The 14,160-nt window shown below is 47.3% G+C and overlaps 1 protein-coding gene across 1 annotated transcript in view; it reads left to right on the top strand.

Annotated features, from left to right (window-relative positions):
• LOC127561671 (collagen alpha-1(I) chain-like) overlaps window positions 1-13,492 on the top strand; it is a 61,612-nt gene extending 48,120 nt beyond the window's left edge. Inside the window, exon 10 of the mRNA XM_051996849.1 lies at window positions 12,821-13,492. Within this exon, the coding sequence (XP_051852809.1) occupies window positions 12,821-13,492 (672 nt within the window). The remainder of the gene's footprint in view (window positions 1-12,820) is intronic.
• Window positions 13,493-14,160: the final 668 nt, after the last annotated feature.

Raw genomic sequence — 14,160 nt, 5'->3', positions numbered from 1 at the left:
AATATAAACATACCTAAATATAAAATATAAATATATTAAAATACAACTTATATAAATTACATAAATATAATTTTAAAGTCCACAAATGTGCTTATAGCTATAAAAAATATAGGAATTTTATGAGTATATTTAAATATTAAATGTAACATGTAAATTTATGAAATATAAATATATGGATCCTGCAAATATACTTAAGTATCTATATTATAGGAATATAATTAATTCTATAAATACACTCAAACATGTAAAATATAAGTATATAAATAGTTTAAATATGCCTAGAGATTTTTAATGAAAAGAGGAAAATGATTGTATCAAGGGGGAAGAAAATGAGTCTGCCAGCAGGGCACCAGTTCACAAATCAGTGCAGAAAGGGATCCTGAGAGGTCATGGGGTTTAACCCTCTAAATGTCACGTAAGGAAACTGAGTCAAGGCAGATTAGGTCTGGCCAAAAGCTGCTGAGGTGGGAAGTTACTGGGCACCCACATCCCCACGCTCTGAAGCTCATTTTGTGTTATACGTATCAGCCCAGGAAGGGCTTCCTCTTCCCCTTAAGTCCCCGGGCCGGGAAGGTGGTGCCGTTTCCAAATTGCCACTTGGCTGAGGGACTGAGGGAGTCTGGGAGGCCGGAAGGCCACTCTTGGCCTGGGAGAGAGTGGAGGCCAGACAGCGGGCAGCCCGGAGGAGAAGCTGGGGGTCCAGAGGTGGGGCTCCCGGCCGCCTCTGCAGAAGAATGAGGCCTGACAGGAAAGGAAGGCCCCTGGCTCCTGCCCAAGCTCAGGGGTGCGGGAGCCCGAGTGGCCTGGCTTCTGGCCAAGCAGCTTTTACTGCCCTGTTAATGGGTTACCCAGACACAGGCCCAGGGCATTCACCAACCCTCCCGGGGGCCGGGGCCGAGGACTGTCCACATTGGGTCTTTCTTCCTCTTTTTTCTTCACTAAATAAGGATAAATAAATAAGCCCCAGATCCATGGTGGAGGCTATGCTGGGCCAGGCTTCCCATCAGTCCCCAGCTGCCTGCAGCCCCCTCTTCCCAGCGCGCAGCCAGAAGGGGGTGGGGGAGCTCGGGTCAACCCCAGGATGCGAGGCCCTCCAATCCCCACGGCCACTGCCCTTGTCAGAAATGGGCTTTCCAGCTCCAAGAAAGGGAAAGGGCTCCATGGTAAACACCAGTCAGGAAACGGAGGAGGGGCTGGATCCTATTTCAAGGCGCCTGGAAGTTGGCAGCTGGAGGCCTGTTCCCTGGCAGGCCGGCGGGCCCTCCTGACCCAGTCCTGGCCGAAAGGATGAAAAGGCGCTTATGAAGCACTCCCCATGTGCCAGGCACTGTGCTAACTGCAGGGAGTCCGAGGACAAAACTCACGGCCCAGATGGGCGCCCGGTGAATCGAAGGAAGGAAACTCGGGGTTCAAATTCTTTCACACTGCCTGTGTTGTGTCCCAGTACCTTACCTGCCTCAGTTTTCTCATCTATAAAATAGGAATAATAACAGACAGCTAACTCCCAGGATTCTTGTGAAGATCCAATGAGATCACCTAGGTAAAGTGCTTCACAAATCCTAGAAGACATGTGATTATTACTCCATTTTACAGATGAAAATACCAGATAGGCAAAGGTTGAATAATTTGATAGGCAGTAAATGTCTGAGACAAAATCTGAATTTGGGTTTTCCATACAGAGCTTTATTTACCCTAGCTGTTTACTAAGTGTTAGTTATGACTACTACTACCACTATTATCACTATTACTACTACTATCACTACTACTATTATTACTACTCTAACTACTACTACTACTACTACTATTACTACTACAACTACTACAACTACTACAGCTACTACTACTACTACTACTACTACAAGTACTATTACTACTACTATTATATCACTACTACTAGTATTACTACTACTATCACTACTATTATTACTATTATCACTACTACAACAACTACTACTACTACTACTATCACTACTACTATTACTATTACTACTATAACTACTACTACTACTACTATTATCACTACTACTAGTACTATTACTACTATAACTACTACTACCACTACTACTAGTACTATTACTACTACTATTATTACTACTATAACTACTACTACCACTAATACTATTATTATCACTATTACTATTAATATCACTACTACTATTACTACTATAACTACAACAATTGCAACTACTACTACTACTACTACTACTACTACTACTACCTTCCTAGAACCTTTTGGAAGGGAAGCAACCAAAAAGCACAGATGCTTCTCAGAGCCTAGCCAGCCAGATTGGAGTATCCTTCATGAGAACAATGCCCCCTCCCCTCCCAAACCCACAACCTAACCAGGGAGGCAGAGAGGCTAATCCATACCTAACTAAAAAAAACTCAGGGAGGGAGGATAAGGAAAAGGGAGTGGGCCATCTAGCCCATTCCCCTGCATACAGACTAGACAAGATTAACCACTATCTCAGAAATAGGGAATCTCCTATTTTTAAGGCCCTCTGGGGAATGTGGTTACCCAACCAGCCTCCACAATCTGTGAGCCTTCTCTCCTAACCAGGAATGTTGGATCTCTGCCTCTCACCTCCCACTATCCTTTCCGCCCTAAAGTTTTTCAAGATCCAGGGAAGCTTTCCCACCTCCCCTCCCCCTAACTCCACATTTCAGGCTTCGGGAGGAGGCAGGGCAGGGCAGGGTTGGTCCTGAGCCCAACTGTCAAGGAGTCTGTAACTTCTGCCTCAAATTCCTTGTCTCGGGTCCTTTCCCCTATTTCACCGCCCTTCCCCAAGGAGTCAGATGTGATCTTTCTTTAATTAGCATTTCCTAGGACTCCTAAGGAGTCAAGAGAGCTGCCTCTGATACTTAGGAGCTCTGGGATTTATGGTCTGGATCCAACACTCTATCCACTGAGCCACGAAAGCTGTCCTTCATCCTCATAATGTCCTCGCTCCTCTCAGGATCTCTAGTTTCCTTCACACCTCAATTCAAGCATTATTTTCTCTAGAAAACTTTCATAATAGCCCCTTGTCTCCTTAGTCACTGATGTCTCTCTTCCCATTCCCAAAATTATCTTCAACTAATTATATTATATTATTTAGATATTTTTCTACATGTTTCTATATGTCTATTTTATCTCTTCCACAGACACCAAGTTCCTAAAGGATAGGGATTGTTTCATTCTTTGTCTTATCTCTTCACCACTTAACAAAGTGCCCGGCACATAGTAGAACTCAATAAAAGTTTTCTGATTGATTGGCTAATTTCTGAAGGAAGTCTTCCGTGATGTGCCCCAGGACTCCATTTCAGCCCTGTCCTGTTCAAACTTTAATCAACAGCTGAAGATTTACCTATTAAACGTGGAAAAGTAAAAAAGCTACAAAATGTGAGACAGAAGGATCAAGTTTCACAAAATCTAAAACATTGGGATGCTGGGCTGAAATTAACAAGATGAAATTTATTAGTGATTAACATAGAGCCTGCCTTTAGGTTGCAAGCATGAAATGTAAAAATACAGGACTGGAAACACTTCTGGTTTACAGGAGCTCCTATCAACTCAATTATCATTTAATGACATCTTTATCACGTGACAGGCATTGGGCTAAGGACTAGGACAACAACTACAAACAAAATCTCTTCCATCCAGGAGTTTACATTCTGAGAGGGAGGACGACATATTAAAAAACTGGGAGAGATCAGAAGGAAGTCATGGCTAGCTCGGGCATTTCCTCCCATAGAGCTCCCGGCAATTCTAATGGGAGAACGGGGATCTCCATAGGAGTGGGGGCATCTCCAGGATGAGGAGGAATCTGAGATGGTGGAAGAATGTTGGAATCCTAGTGTTAACTCAATTTGAAACAAGGTACTAAGTAGAACTAATTGATACAATGCTTGTGTTCATACCTTTACTCATTGGAGTTCACACGTTTGGGAGATTTCAGGGTTTAGTATGAGATATCCGAATTCACACCTCCCTTGAAGCTCTTAGGGCCAGAGAGCACTCTGGGAAGAAACCCATAATCCCTCTCTCTCATATCCCATAATTCCTCTCTCTCAAATATAAAAGACAGAGAGAGACTCTCGGACAGATTTCAGCTGAATTACACGGGGAGTGGAGGTGAAGAAAGCAGAGCAGAAGCAAAGGACAAAGCTGCAAGAGCTCTTAGAACCAAGGAGAGAGAGAGAGATCTCTAAGAAAAGCTAACCAGGCTATATTGGAGATTGAGAGCCAGAAGCCCTCTCTCCGAGGCAAGAGAGATCCATTCCATTTTCCACTTGGCTGGCTGGAGGACTGAAGGACAAACCTTTGGATTTAAAGACATTTGGAGGGAGCTCTTGGAACCAAGCAGAGGGATAGGCCTCTAAACTAACTGGGCTATATTGGAGGCAATAAAAGATCTTAACTTTTATCACCTGGCTGTGTTTTGGGGTAATTAATGATCTGAACTGATACTAAGGCTGCCTCCAGAAAACCTCCCCAAGAAACCTGCTTTCTCACCCAGAGAGAACCATCATATATTATATATTTTAAAGAAGAAAAAGAACTCCACAGAAGAATCTGGAAAAGCAGGATCAGAGCCAAAAGAGAAATAAGCCATGGTTGACTTGGGAATTACCTCAAAGTATGGGGAAAGATTCAGAAATATTAGCTGTCCACAAGCTCCAGGTAAGTCAAACGTGTGATATGGAAGCCCAAAAACCCCAATGGCTTTTCAGGCTACAATAAGAGAAGTATGATGTCTGGGATTAGGAAGGTGAGGTGCGGGTTGAGCATGTCTGCAGTATTGGGTTCAATTCTGGTACCATCTTTTAGGAAGAACGTCGACAAAATGGAGCTTGGCCAAGATGAAGAAAAGATTGAAGAAAAAGGGGGAGACCCAGCAGAGCTATTATAATTGTCCATAAGCATCCAAAAGGACAGTTGTGTAAAAGAAGAAGTGAGGAATGGCTGCCCCCCAAAACAGCAGAACCCACCTATCCCAAGGCTTCAGGTCATTGAGCAAAGGTGAGATGCCCCCTTAGGTTAACTGACCAGAGATGTTATAAAGATTCTGACTCAGATAGAGGCTAAATCTGATGGCCTCTGCCAAGACGCTGTTAACAAATGGGTACAGGTCAATACAAGAAGGAACTTTCTAGGAAATTCAAGTTAAAGTTGCTCTCTTCCTCTCCAAAATCCTCTTTTGGGTGTTATTCTACTTACGCACTACCTGCTAGCTCTCAGCTACACTCTTGCCCTCCCATTCTCCACACCCCATCCCTGCCCCACATCTTTCTTCCCTTTAATTTTCCCCATTTACAAAGTGCCTCTCTCTGCCCCTCATCTTCCCCTGTCCCTTCCAGTATGCTCTTGACCAACTAATTTGAACTTACATTAACTTGGTGAGGAGTGTTAGAAAACAATTTATCTGTAAGAAATGAAACATGAATTTCAGTAATAATAAATGTTGATTATGAGGAATTTAGAGAATCACGGGAAGATTTGCATTAACTGATACAGAGAGGATCATGGGAACAAGAAATGTATTGATTGCGATAATGGAAAGAAAAACAGTCAAAGGAAATCAAAATTGATGTCACTATAATAGTCTATCCAACAGATGAAACAGATTTCCTTCCTGGAAGTCTATGGGGGGCAGAATAAAACACGGATTTTCAGCTCTAGTCTCTATGGGCTATTTTTGTTTAATTATTTTTTTTTTTTGTTATAAAGCAAGATTCAGTTCCTGTGATGGGGAGAATTGAAGTTATATCCAGAAATGACTAATAATAAAAAAAGGATATCAATAAAGCTTCTATTTAAAAAAAATTGCTTGAACTACCTATAATTTGAGAGAAAATCAAAGCCGGAACCGGTGGCACCATGTGCATCTTACAGAGATTGCCTAGCAAGTTGTAAATCCAGCTTCGAAGAAGTCCAATCTTTTCACCCAAACCTTAAACTCAAGTTACCAACCTTGCTAATTATTCCATCTCTACCTGCTTTGAAAAATGACATATGCTCACAGTGAAAACCTTGAGTGTTAATTATAGCATCTCAAAGATCTAGAACTGGGAGGGCCTTCCCAAGGACATTATTCCAACCCCTCGCATTACACGGAAGGAAACCAAAATCTAGTGAACCTAAGTCAGTTAAATAACTTACCCAAGAGAAATACACTCTACAAGATCTAATCCCAAATCTTCTGCCTCTAGAGCCAAGGCCCTTCCTCCTGCCCCATACTACTCTACAACAACAATAACAACTACACACTTTATCTTCAACTTTCCCATGACCAACAAATTTAAAACTTTACTACACAAGACATAATTCACCCACCATCCAAGAATTCTAGGAGTACTTGGTTTTAAAATCCCTCCAAACATTAATATTAACTCCATTTTCCAAGTGAAAAATTAAGGACTGAGTGGGATGAACATTTCATCTACCAATATGGCTTAGGATTGGTTTTCCGAGGCTCCTGGCTTGATATTTACATTCAAACTACTACCACCATAGTCTTGCTCATTAAACTCAGCACACACTGGGTTAGTGGTCTTTAGAGCCAGAAGGCAGCTTCCGGGCCTTATTCCATTTTCTATTTGTCTGATTTTGGGGCAAATTTTGTCATTTTTCTGAACCTCAACTCATTCAAATGAACCACGAAATATAAAATTAATCTACAAAATGAGGAAACTGGCAGCAATTTAGCAAATGGGACAGAAGATGGAAACAGTCGATGTTGGAGGGACTTTGGAAAGATTGCACAGTAATACACAGCTGATGGTTCCGTGAATTGATCCAAATAGTCTGGAAAGCAATTTGGATGCATGCTAAGAAAGTGATGACATTGAATAATCTATTCCCAGAAGATCAAAGCCAGAAAGACACTCCTTATACCCAAATATTCATTGCAGCACTTTTCGTAGCACATTGCAGCAAATGGAGGAAACAAAGTTTGCTGCCCATCAACTGGGGAATGAGCTAACCAACTGTGGCACATGAATGTCATGGAACATTATTGTGATGTAAGGAAACAAGAGAATATGATGAAGACCAAGAAACTGGGGAAGATTTAAAGAAACAGATGGAGAGTGAAATAAACAAGAGCCAGGAAAATGAAATACACAATGAGGACAAAAGGCAAATGGAACCATCATCATCATCACCAACTTCAAAGGAAATTGAATACTCTGTAATTATCATGAGCATTTATGTGACACCATAGTGCATGGGGGCAGGGGGGCACAAACTCTTCCTGAGTTCAAAAATGGCCTCAGATCCTTACTAGTTGTGGGATCCTGAGCAAGTTATTGCCTCAGTTTCTTCATCTGTAAAATAAGCTGGAAAAGGAAATGGCGAACCACTCCAGTATCTTTGCCAAGAAAACTGTGTGTGGGTTAGGGAAATAAGGAGTCGGACATGATAGAAAAAAGAATAAATAACAAGCTTGGCTCTAAAAAAAGAGATGAGCATCTATCCCTTTTCCTCTGCCTCCTCCTCAGAAACTGGAAACTACTGGACAACAATATGGAAACTCCATCGGATATACAGATATACTGGAGTTTTTAAGTGTTTCTTTTTTCCTCTTTCTTTTTTGTTCTTCAGTAAAAGAGATAGTTCACTGAGTAGGAAAGAGAATAGCAATATATTTGGAAATTAAATAAAAATACAAAATATGATTAATTTTTTAAAATTTAAATTAGGAGTTAGGACTAGATGAGCCCGAATATCCCTTATATCTCGAAATCTATACCTTGGTGAAAAGTGAGGTGGAGGGAAGAATGTTATCTAGAATTTTGGGGAGTTAGATGAATGGTTAAATTGGTTTAATCACTATGCAGGAGGAACTTCAATATATGGTGTTGAAGAATTTCCAGGGACACCGAGAAGTAATTTGCCTAAGATCCCACAACCAGGAAGGGATGATGGCAGTATCTGAACCCAAAACTTCCTGACCCAGGTGCATCTAAAAAACAAGATGTCCAAGTTCTGAGAGTTCTATGTCTTTAGAAGGAAGAATCGGTCCAAGAAGGACAGAAGCTCAGAGTCACAAGGGACCTGGGAGACTATACAACCAACATCCCTAACAAATGGTCACTGCTAAGAGACAAGGAGCTAGCTCCCTACTGCTCAGAAAGAGATGATCACTAAGGTCCCTTCTAGTTTAAAATCCACAATTTTATGAAAATTGGGGAAAAGGAAGAAATTGCTGTCTAGAATTTTGAAGGGGGGGAGGTCAACTGACTGATTAAATGATTTCATTATCTTGAGACAGTTTGAAGTATTTGTAAGTTTACATCTTGCTAAAAATGGTCTTTGCCCACTTTCTCTGCCCTGGACAGCAGAGTAAGATATATATGGTCATTCTTCCATATGAGAGCCCATCAGAAACAAACCCCATTTCCTTTCATCAAACATCCCTCCCCCAAGTCTTGGCCCAGACACTGGAGAGAAGCTGCTGCTTCTTCGAGTACAATGGGGGCCAGAAGCCCCAGAGGCCCCTTTGGATTCTGGGATTCTGATTTTTCTCTCTCCAGGCTGTCCAGGCTCAGTTCCATTTGCTGACGCTCTTATCCACCCCGCTTGGGACCATCCTCAGACCTTGCATCAGTTTGCCCCGTGGCCCAGCTGGGCAGAGTCAGCAGTGGGGGCTGGAGCCCACCATGCTTTGGGGAAAGGCTGTTCTGAGCTCTGGGCACTCCACCCCAAATCTCTCAGGGCCCTCGGGGCCCGCTTTTGAAACACCCACACAATAATGTTAGAAGCCACTTGGCTGGGCACAAATATTCCTGGGCGCAGGATCAGAAAGTTCCTTTCTTAGCTGTGGGACAAAGGACAAATCATTTGGGCCGGTGAGCCTCAGTTTCTGCATGTGGAAGATGGAGATCCCAATAACTGCCTTTGCTCCCACAATTCCCCGTAAACCGTAAAAACATATGTGGGCTCACAACATTATTTTTAATATTCACAAAAACCAAAAGTCACTTTGTGGGCACAGTGGGATTTCACAGAAGTTGCACAGCTTTTTTCCCCTTACTCCACCCACATCATAAACAATAAGCAATGGTTATTTTGGAGACAATGAGATATATGTAGTCCCCAGTGTACTGAGAAAGAGCTCCCTACCCGTGCTCTCTCTGACATGGCAGAGAACTGCAGCCTCATTTATCTGTAACCTCAGTTTGCTTATCTTAAAAATGGGGGTTTTCATAATAACATACAAACAACATACCCATATTGCTTATCTCTCTCTCAGGATTATTGTGACACTCAAAGGAGATCTGTATACAGCGACTTGCATACAGCAGGTGCTCAATAAATACTGGATGATTGATTGACCAATGCATATGTGATGATTTAGGTTTTTCCTGGCAGGGCATATGTTTAAGTTCAAATCTAATGAAGAAGGGCTGGGGAAACAGAGCTTAGAGCATTTCTGGGAACACGGAGAGGATTTCTTTTAAAATAGACTCCTCCCCGCCTCCCCTCCCCTTCCCCCCCCCACCTTTTAGAGAAGGAACTTGTAAGTAACCTTCAGATCCAAACAATCTATATCTGCCTGTACAGTCTCCTTAGGATGCGCAGCCTGCTTCCATTTGATTCTGAACGTTGCCAGCTGGCTATTTTTAGTCCGAGAATCCCCTTCTCCGCTTTGTTAATCCTCCTCTGCAAGGAGATAGATTGCTTTGAAGTGTTTTCTATACAAGATAAGGATTGTGTACACAAGTACTGTGTGAGTGTAAATATGTGTGTTTTACACACGTGCGCATATGTTTATGTGCAAATGGTCAGAGAGTGAAGGAGCTGCAAGGTCTAGGGGTGCTCCCTACCCCCCACATTTCACAAGACAAACAGATGGATTCAAAGAGAAGAAGAAAAAGGGAGAAAAAGATAGAGACAGAAAGACAGAGGGAAAGGAAAACTCGCTAAAGCTCACTTCTTTTTTTGTTTTTGTTTTTTGCTGAGGCAGTTGAGGTTAAGTGACTAGCCCAAGGTCACATAGCTAGGAAGTGTTCAATCTGAGTCCAGATTTGAACTCGGGTCCTCCTGACTTCAGGGCTGGTGCTCAATTCACCGCGCCACCTAGCTGCCCCCAGATCTCACTTAAAAGAAAAGTGGTACAATGCCTGGAGTGAGGAAGACCTGAATTCAAATGCAGCCCCAGACACTAATTAGTTGTATGACCGTGGACAAGTCCTTGAATCCTGATTGCCTCAGTTTCCCCATTTGTAAAATGAACTGGAGAAAAAAATCTCTATCAAAAAAACCCCAAAAGTGGCCATGGAGAGTTGGACATGAGTGAAAAGAATGAACAAAAACAGGATATAAGTGAAGCTTCTGGGATGTGCTCAGGGACATGAAGCCAGTGTCAGAGCCGAGCCCAGCACACCCTTCCCTTTGTCCCATTGCCACTGGAAACCTTGGGGCGCTGTGGAAATGTGATTTGTTATTAAGAAACAATTGGCACAGGGCAGCCAGATGGCACAGTGGATAGAGCACCTACTCTGGAATCAAGAGGTTCAGGTTCAGATACTTAACACTTCCTAGCTGTGTGATCCTGGGCAAGTCACTTAACCCCAAATGCTTTGCAAAAAAAGGAAAAATAAGAAATAACTGGCACCAGCCTCCTTCCATTCTCCCCACCCTGCTTGGGATTCAGTTAGCTAAGGAACCCAGGAGGCTGACATCTGAACCCCCAGATGGCCAGGCCTCCTAAAGAAACACCCCAGTGCAGCTGCCTCCCTTCCAGCCTCCTGAGCCTCCACCAACAAAACCGCCTCCAGGGCATTTCAAACCAAGAGCAGGTCAGCAGCTGGAACATCTGTCTTCCTAATTGTCAGCTCTGCCATCCTCCTCCCCACTCCTTGGTCTAGACAGACATCCCCATTATTTTACAGATGAGGGAGCCAAAATAGGGCTAAGTGACTGGCCCAGAGCTAAAGGGCTAGCAAGCATCCAAGGTGACATTCGGGTCTCCTTGACTCCAAGTGGGCAGAAGAGGCCAGTGGGTCAGCAGAGGTGTTCTTTACAAAGTTCCCCTGCCAGGAGACATAAAAGTTTTGAATTGGTGGCTCCTGGGAATTCCAATCAGCAGCTTCCAGAGCCCTGTGGGCCCATTACTCAGAGCTGGGGAGGTCAGAGTAGCCAGGGCATGGGGAAGGATGAAGAAGGAGCTTCAGATCCCTCAGGAAAGGGAATCAATCTTCTGGGAGGAGGCTGGTGCAGGGGCCTTGGAGGCCAGCCTCAGTCGCTTTCTAACTGTGTGAGAAGTCATTTAACTCTGTTTGCCTCAGTTCCCTCATCTGTAAAATGGGTTGGAGAAGGAAATGGTCAACCGCTCCAGTATCTCTGCCAAGAAAGCCCCAAATAGGGTCACAAAGAGTTGGGTTATTGCTGAATGACTCAGGACTGTGGTGAGGATCAAGTGAGAAAGAACCCCACAAATTCTATGTCCATGATTGCCATGGGCCTGCTGGGGAGACTGGGGAGGCCACGGACCTCTTCTCAAACCACTATTTCCTAAATACATGAAATAAAGCAAGACTGTAAAAGAAAATGGGTTCTACTAAACAAGGAGGGAGAGACAAAGACAGTCCAAGCCTATCCTGAGAGAGACCAAAGGAACCTTGATTCCAGTTGACCCAATCAATGACCCAGAAGCCCTCTAGTCCAATTCCCGCCCTCTCCATTTTACAGATGGGTAAACTGAAGCCAAAGGAACCTTGTTACCCTGGCTAACAAGGCAGGACAAGGGTCTGAATCGGGGTGACATAAACAGTTCAGGGGAGCACAGGAACTGGAACCCAGCCCTTTCTCTGCTCACATCCAGTGCGGCCTTCCACTGGGGACCCTCCAGCGTGTGGTTCCGCTAACCTCCCAAGTAGGGCTTGTCTTTCTCTCCCTCCTTTCCCCCCCACAAGGCCGCCAGCCGGGGAGCTGGGATCATGTACTCCAAGCCCCCCCCCCCAAAGTGCTCCAGCCCTGAGGGGGCCCACGCCCAGTTCCCTGTCCTGGGCTCCTAGTGGCTGCATCCCTCCTCCCAGACAGCCCAGATTTACAATCAGATCTGGGGAGCACTTTGCAGAGGGTGAGGGGGGTTTTGTTTGTTTGTTTTTAAGCCCCGTTGGGCTTCCGTTTTAACGTGATGTCCGGAATCTTGGCCACATCCTAGCCTTCCATTGCCTTTGCCCTTATCCCCAATCGGGGGCCAAATGGTTAGTTACTAACCAGCATCAAACAGTTTGGGGTCGATAGTCCCTCCAGCCCGGGTGAATCGGGACTTGTCTAGGCCTCAGTTTCCCCTTCTGTACAATGGCTACATGGTTTCCCAAGTTGTAGCTCAGGCTCTCTATCTCCCTCAGTGAAAATAAGCCTTTTTTCCTTTTTCTTTTTTAAACCACGACCAACCCCCCTAGAACTCATTCCATCTTGCGACCTCCTCACCCCAGGGTGCGTCCCCAGGATCCTCGGGTGATCAGGTTGGGGGGAGGTATCTGTATGTGGAAGCCAGCGGGGCTCTCCTTGGAGCCCGGAAGACCTGGGTTCCACACGTGCTGGGGACATAAATCACCCGAGGGCTGCCTCGCATAACTAAGACAATAAGTTTCGGAAGCGGGGCCAACCAGCATCGGAGGAGAGAGTTTCCTCTTCTGGGAGTTCTTCTCACCTTCCAGAGAACGCAAACTTCACAGCAGGAAAAGGGAAGGGGTCAAAGCTATGACCTTGGAGCGGTGACCGGCAGGAGCCCAGGGGATAGGGGAGGAAACTCGGCGAGGAGTGCAGTGAGTTCGCCGAGCGCAATCGCTCCCTCCCCTCCCCCACTCCGCCTCTCCCCTCTAGGGAGCACGGACCGGAGAGCTTCCAGCCACTGCGGAGGGAACGAGTAGGGGGGCGTCCCGAAGTGGGGAGGAGAGGGGGGACAGGGTTCGGCTGATGCAGATGCCTTCCCCTCCTCCCGCCCCAAAACCTTGCAGCACGCGGGCTTTTCGGAAGGAAAGGGGGTTCTGGCGAGCCCAGGTTGGCGAGAGAATTTCCCGGGAGCTGGGAGCCCCCCTCCCCCGACCGCCGCTGCTCCCCGCCTCCCCTCACCCCGCTTCCCGGGTCCGGCTGGATGCTGCCCTCGCGTCCTGCTTCCCAGGAGAGGGCTGGGGAGAGCAGGGGGCGCAGAGAGAGGGAGGGGAGCCGGTCCGCTTGGGGAGCGGCTGGCTGAGTGCGGCGCAGTTCCGGCCACTGGGCTGGGCTGCAGCGCCGGCCCGATGCCCGCCTTCCCCCCCCCACACCCCTCAAACTTCAGCGCGCCCCCCTCCCCCAGCCACAGGACGGGCACGGACCAGGGCTGGCCTCCGCGACCCCACCGCCAGTCAGGGAGCCCGCGAGGGCTCCGCCAAGACGGAGGGCTGCGGCGGCAAGCGGGGGAGGGGGGCTGCGGCGACAAGCGGGGAGGTGGGGGGGCTGCGGGTGCGGGAGGCAAACCCTTCTCTGCGGGCGCTCCCGGGAGCCGCCTTACCTTAGCCGCACTGGCCGCAGGCTCCGGCTCGGCGCAGATGGCGGGGCTCGCCGCGCTCGCTCTCCGTGCGCCTGGGGCCGGCCGGGGGGGGGGGGGGGCGGAGAGGAGCCCGAGCCCCGGCGGGGTTGTGCACGGCCCCCGCTTCGCCTCCGCTCCCCGACGTCCCGAGGCCGGCAGGCGGGCGGCGTCTCCGGCTCCGAAGGCTGCCCCGCGGCCCCCGCCTCCCTTTGCAGGCGCGGAGAGAGAAAGGAGGAGAGGGGGACTAGCGCGCGGAGCCAGCGCTCACGCGGCTCCCGCTTCGGGGGCGGGAGGATTCTGAGGCCACTCGCCCAGCCCCGGGTCGCCGTCGGGACCCCTCCTCCGCGCCCGCCTCCCGCTCTGCCCCCGGCGCCTCCCGACCAGTCGGCTCCGGGACCGCGCCTGGCCGCCAGCTCCCTTTGCCGCGGGGGGTGGAAGGCAAACTTCCGAGGAGCGGGCGCGGGAGGAGGAGAGGGGGCGCCCGGGAGGTGGGCGCTACAGGCGAGCCGCGGGTCCCGCGCCGGGGCCGGGGACCCCGGGCGACATCCCACCCTGCCGGCCGAGCCGCGGGGAGGGCCGGGAGCGGCCCAAGGTCACACCAGAAAGTGGCGGCGCAGGATTCAAACCGGGGCCGGGGTCAAAAGCAAAGGAGCAA

The sequence above is a fragment of the Antechinus flavipes genome, chromosome 4 (genome assembly GCF_016432865.1).
Source record: "Antechinus flavipes isolate AdamAnt ecotype Samford, QLD, Australia chromosome 4, AdamAnt_v2, whole genome shotgun sequence".
Classification (NCBI taxonomy): Eukaryota; Metazoa; Chordata; class Mammalia; order Dasyuromorphia; family Dasyuridae; genus Antechinus; species Antechinus flavipes.
The sequence above is the reverse complement of the archived record's forward strand: the minus strand, read 5'-3'. Positions and strand labels throughout refer to the sequence as shown.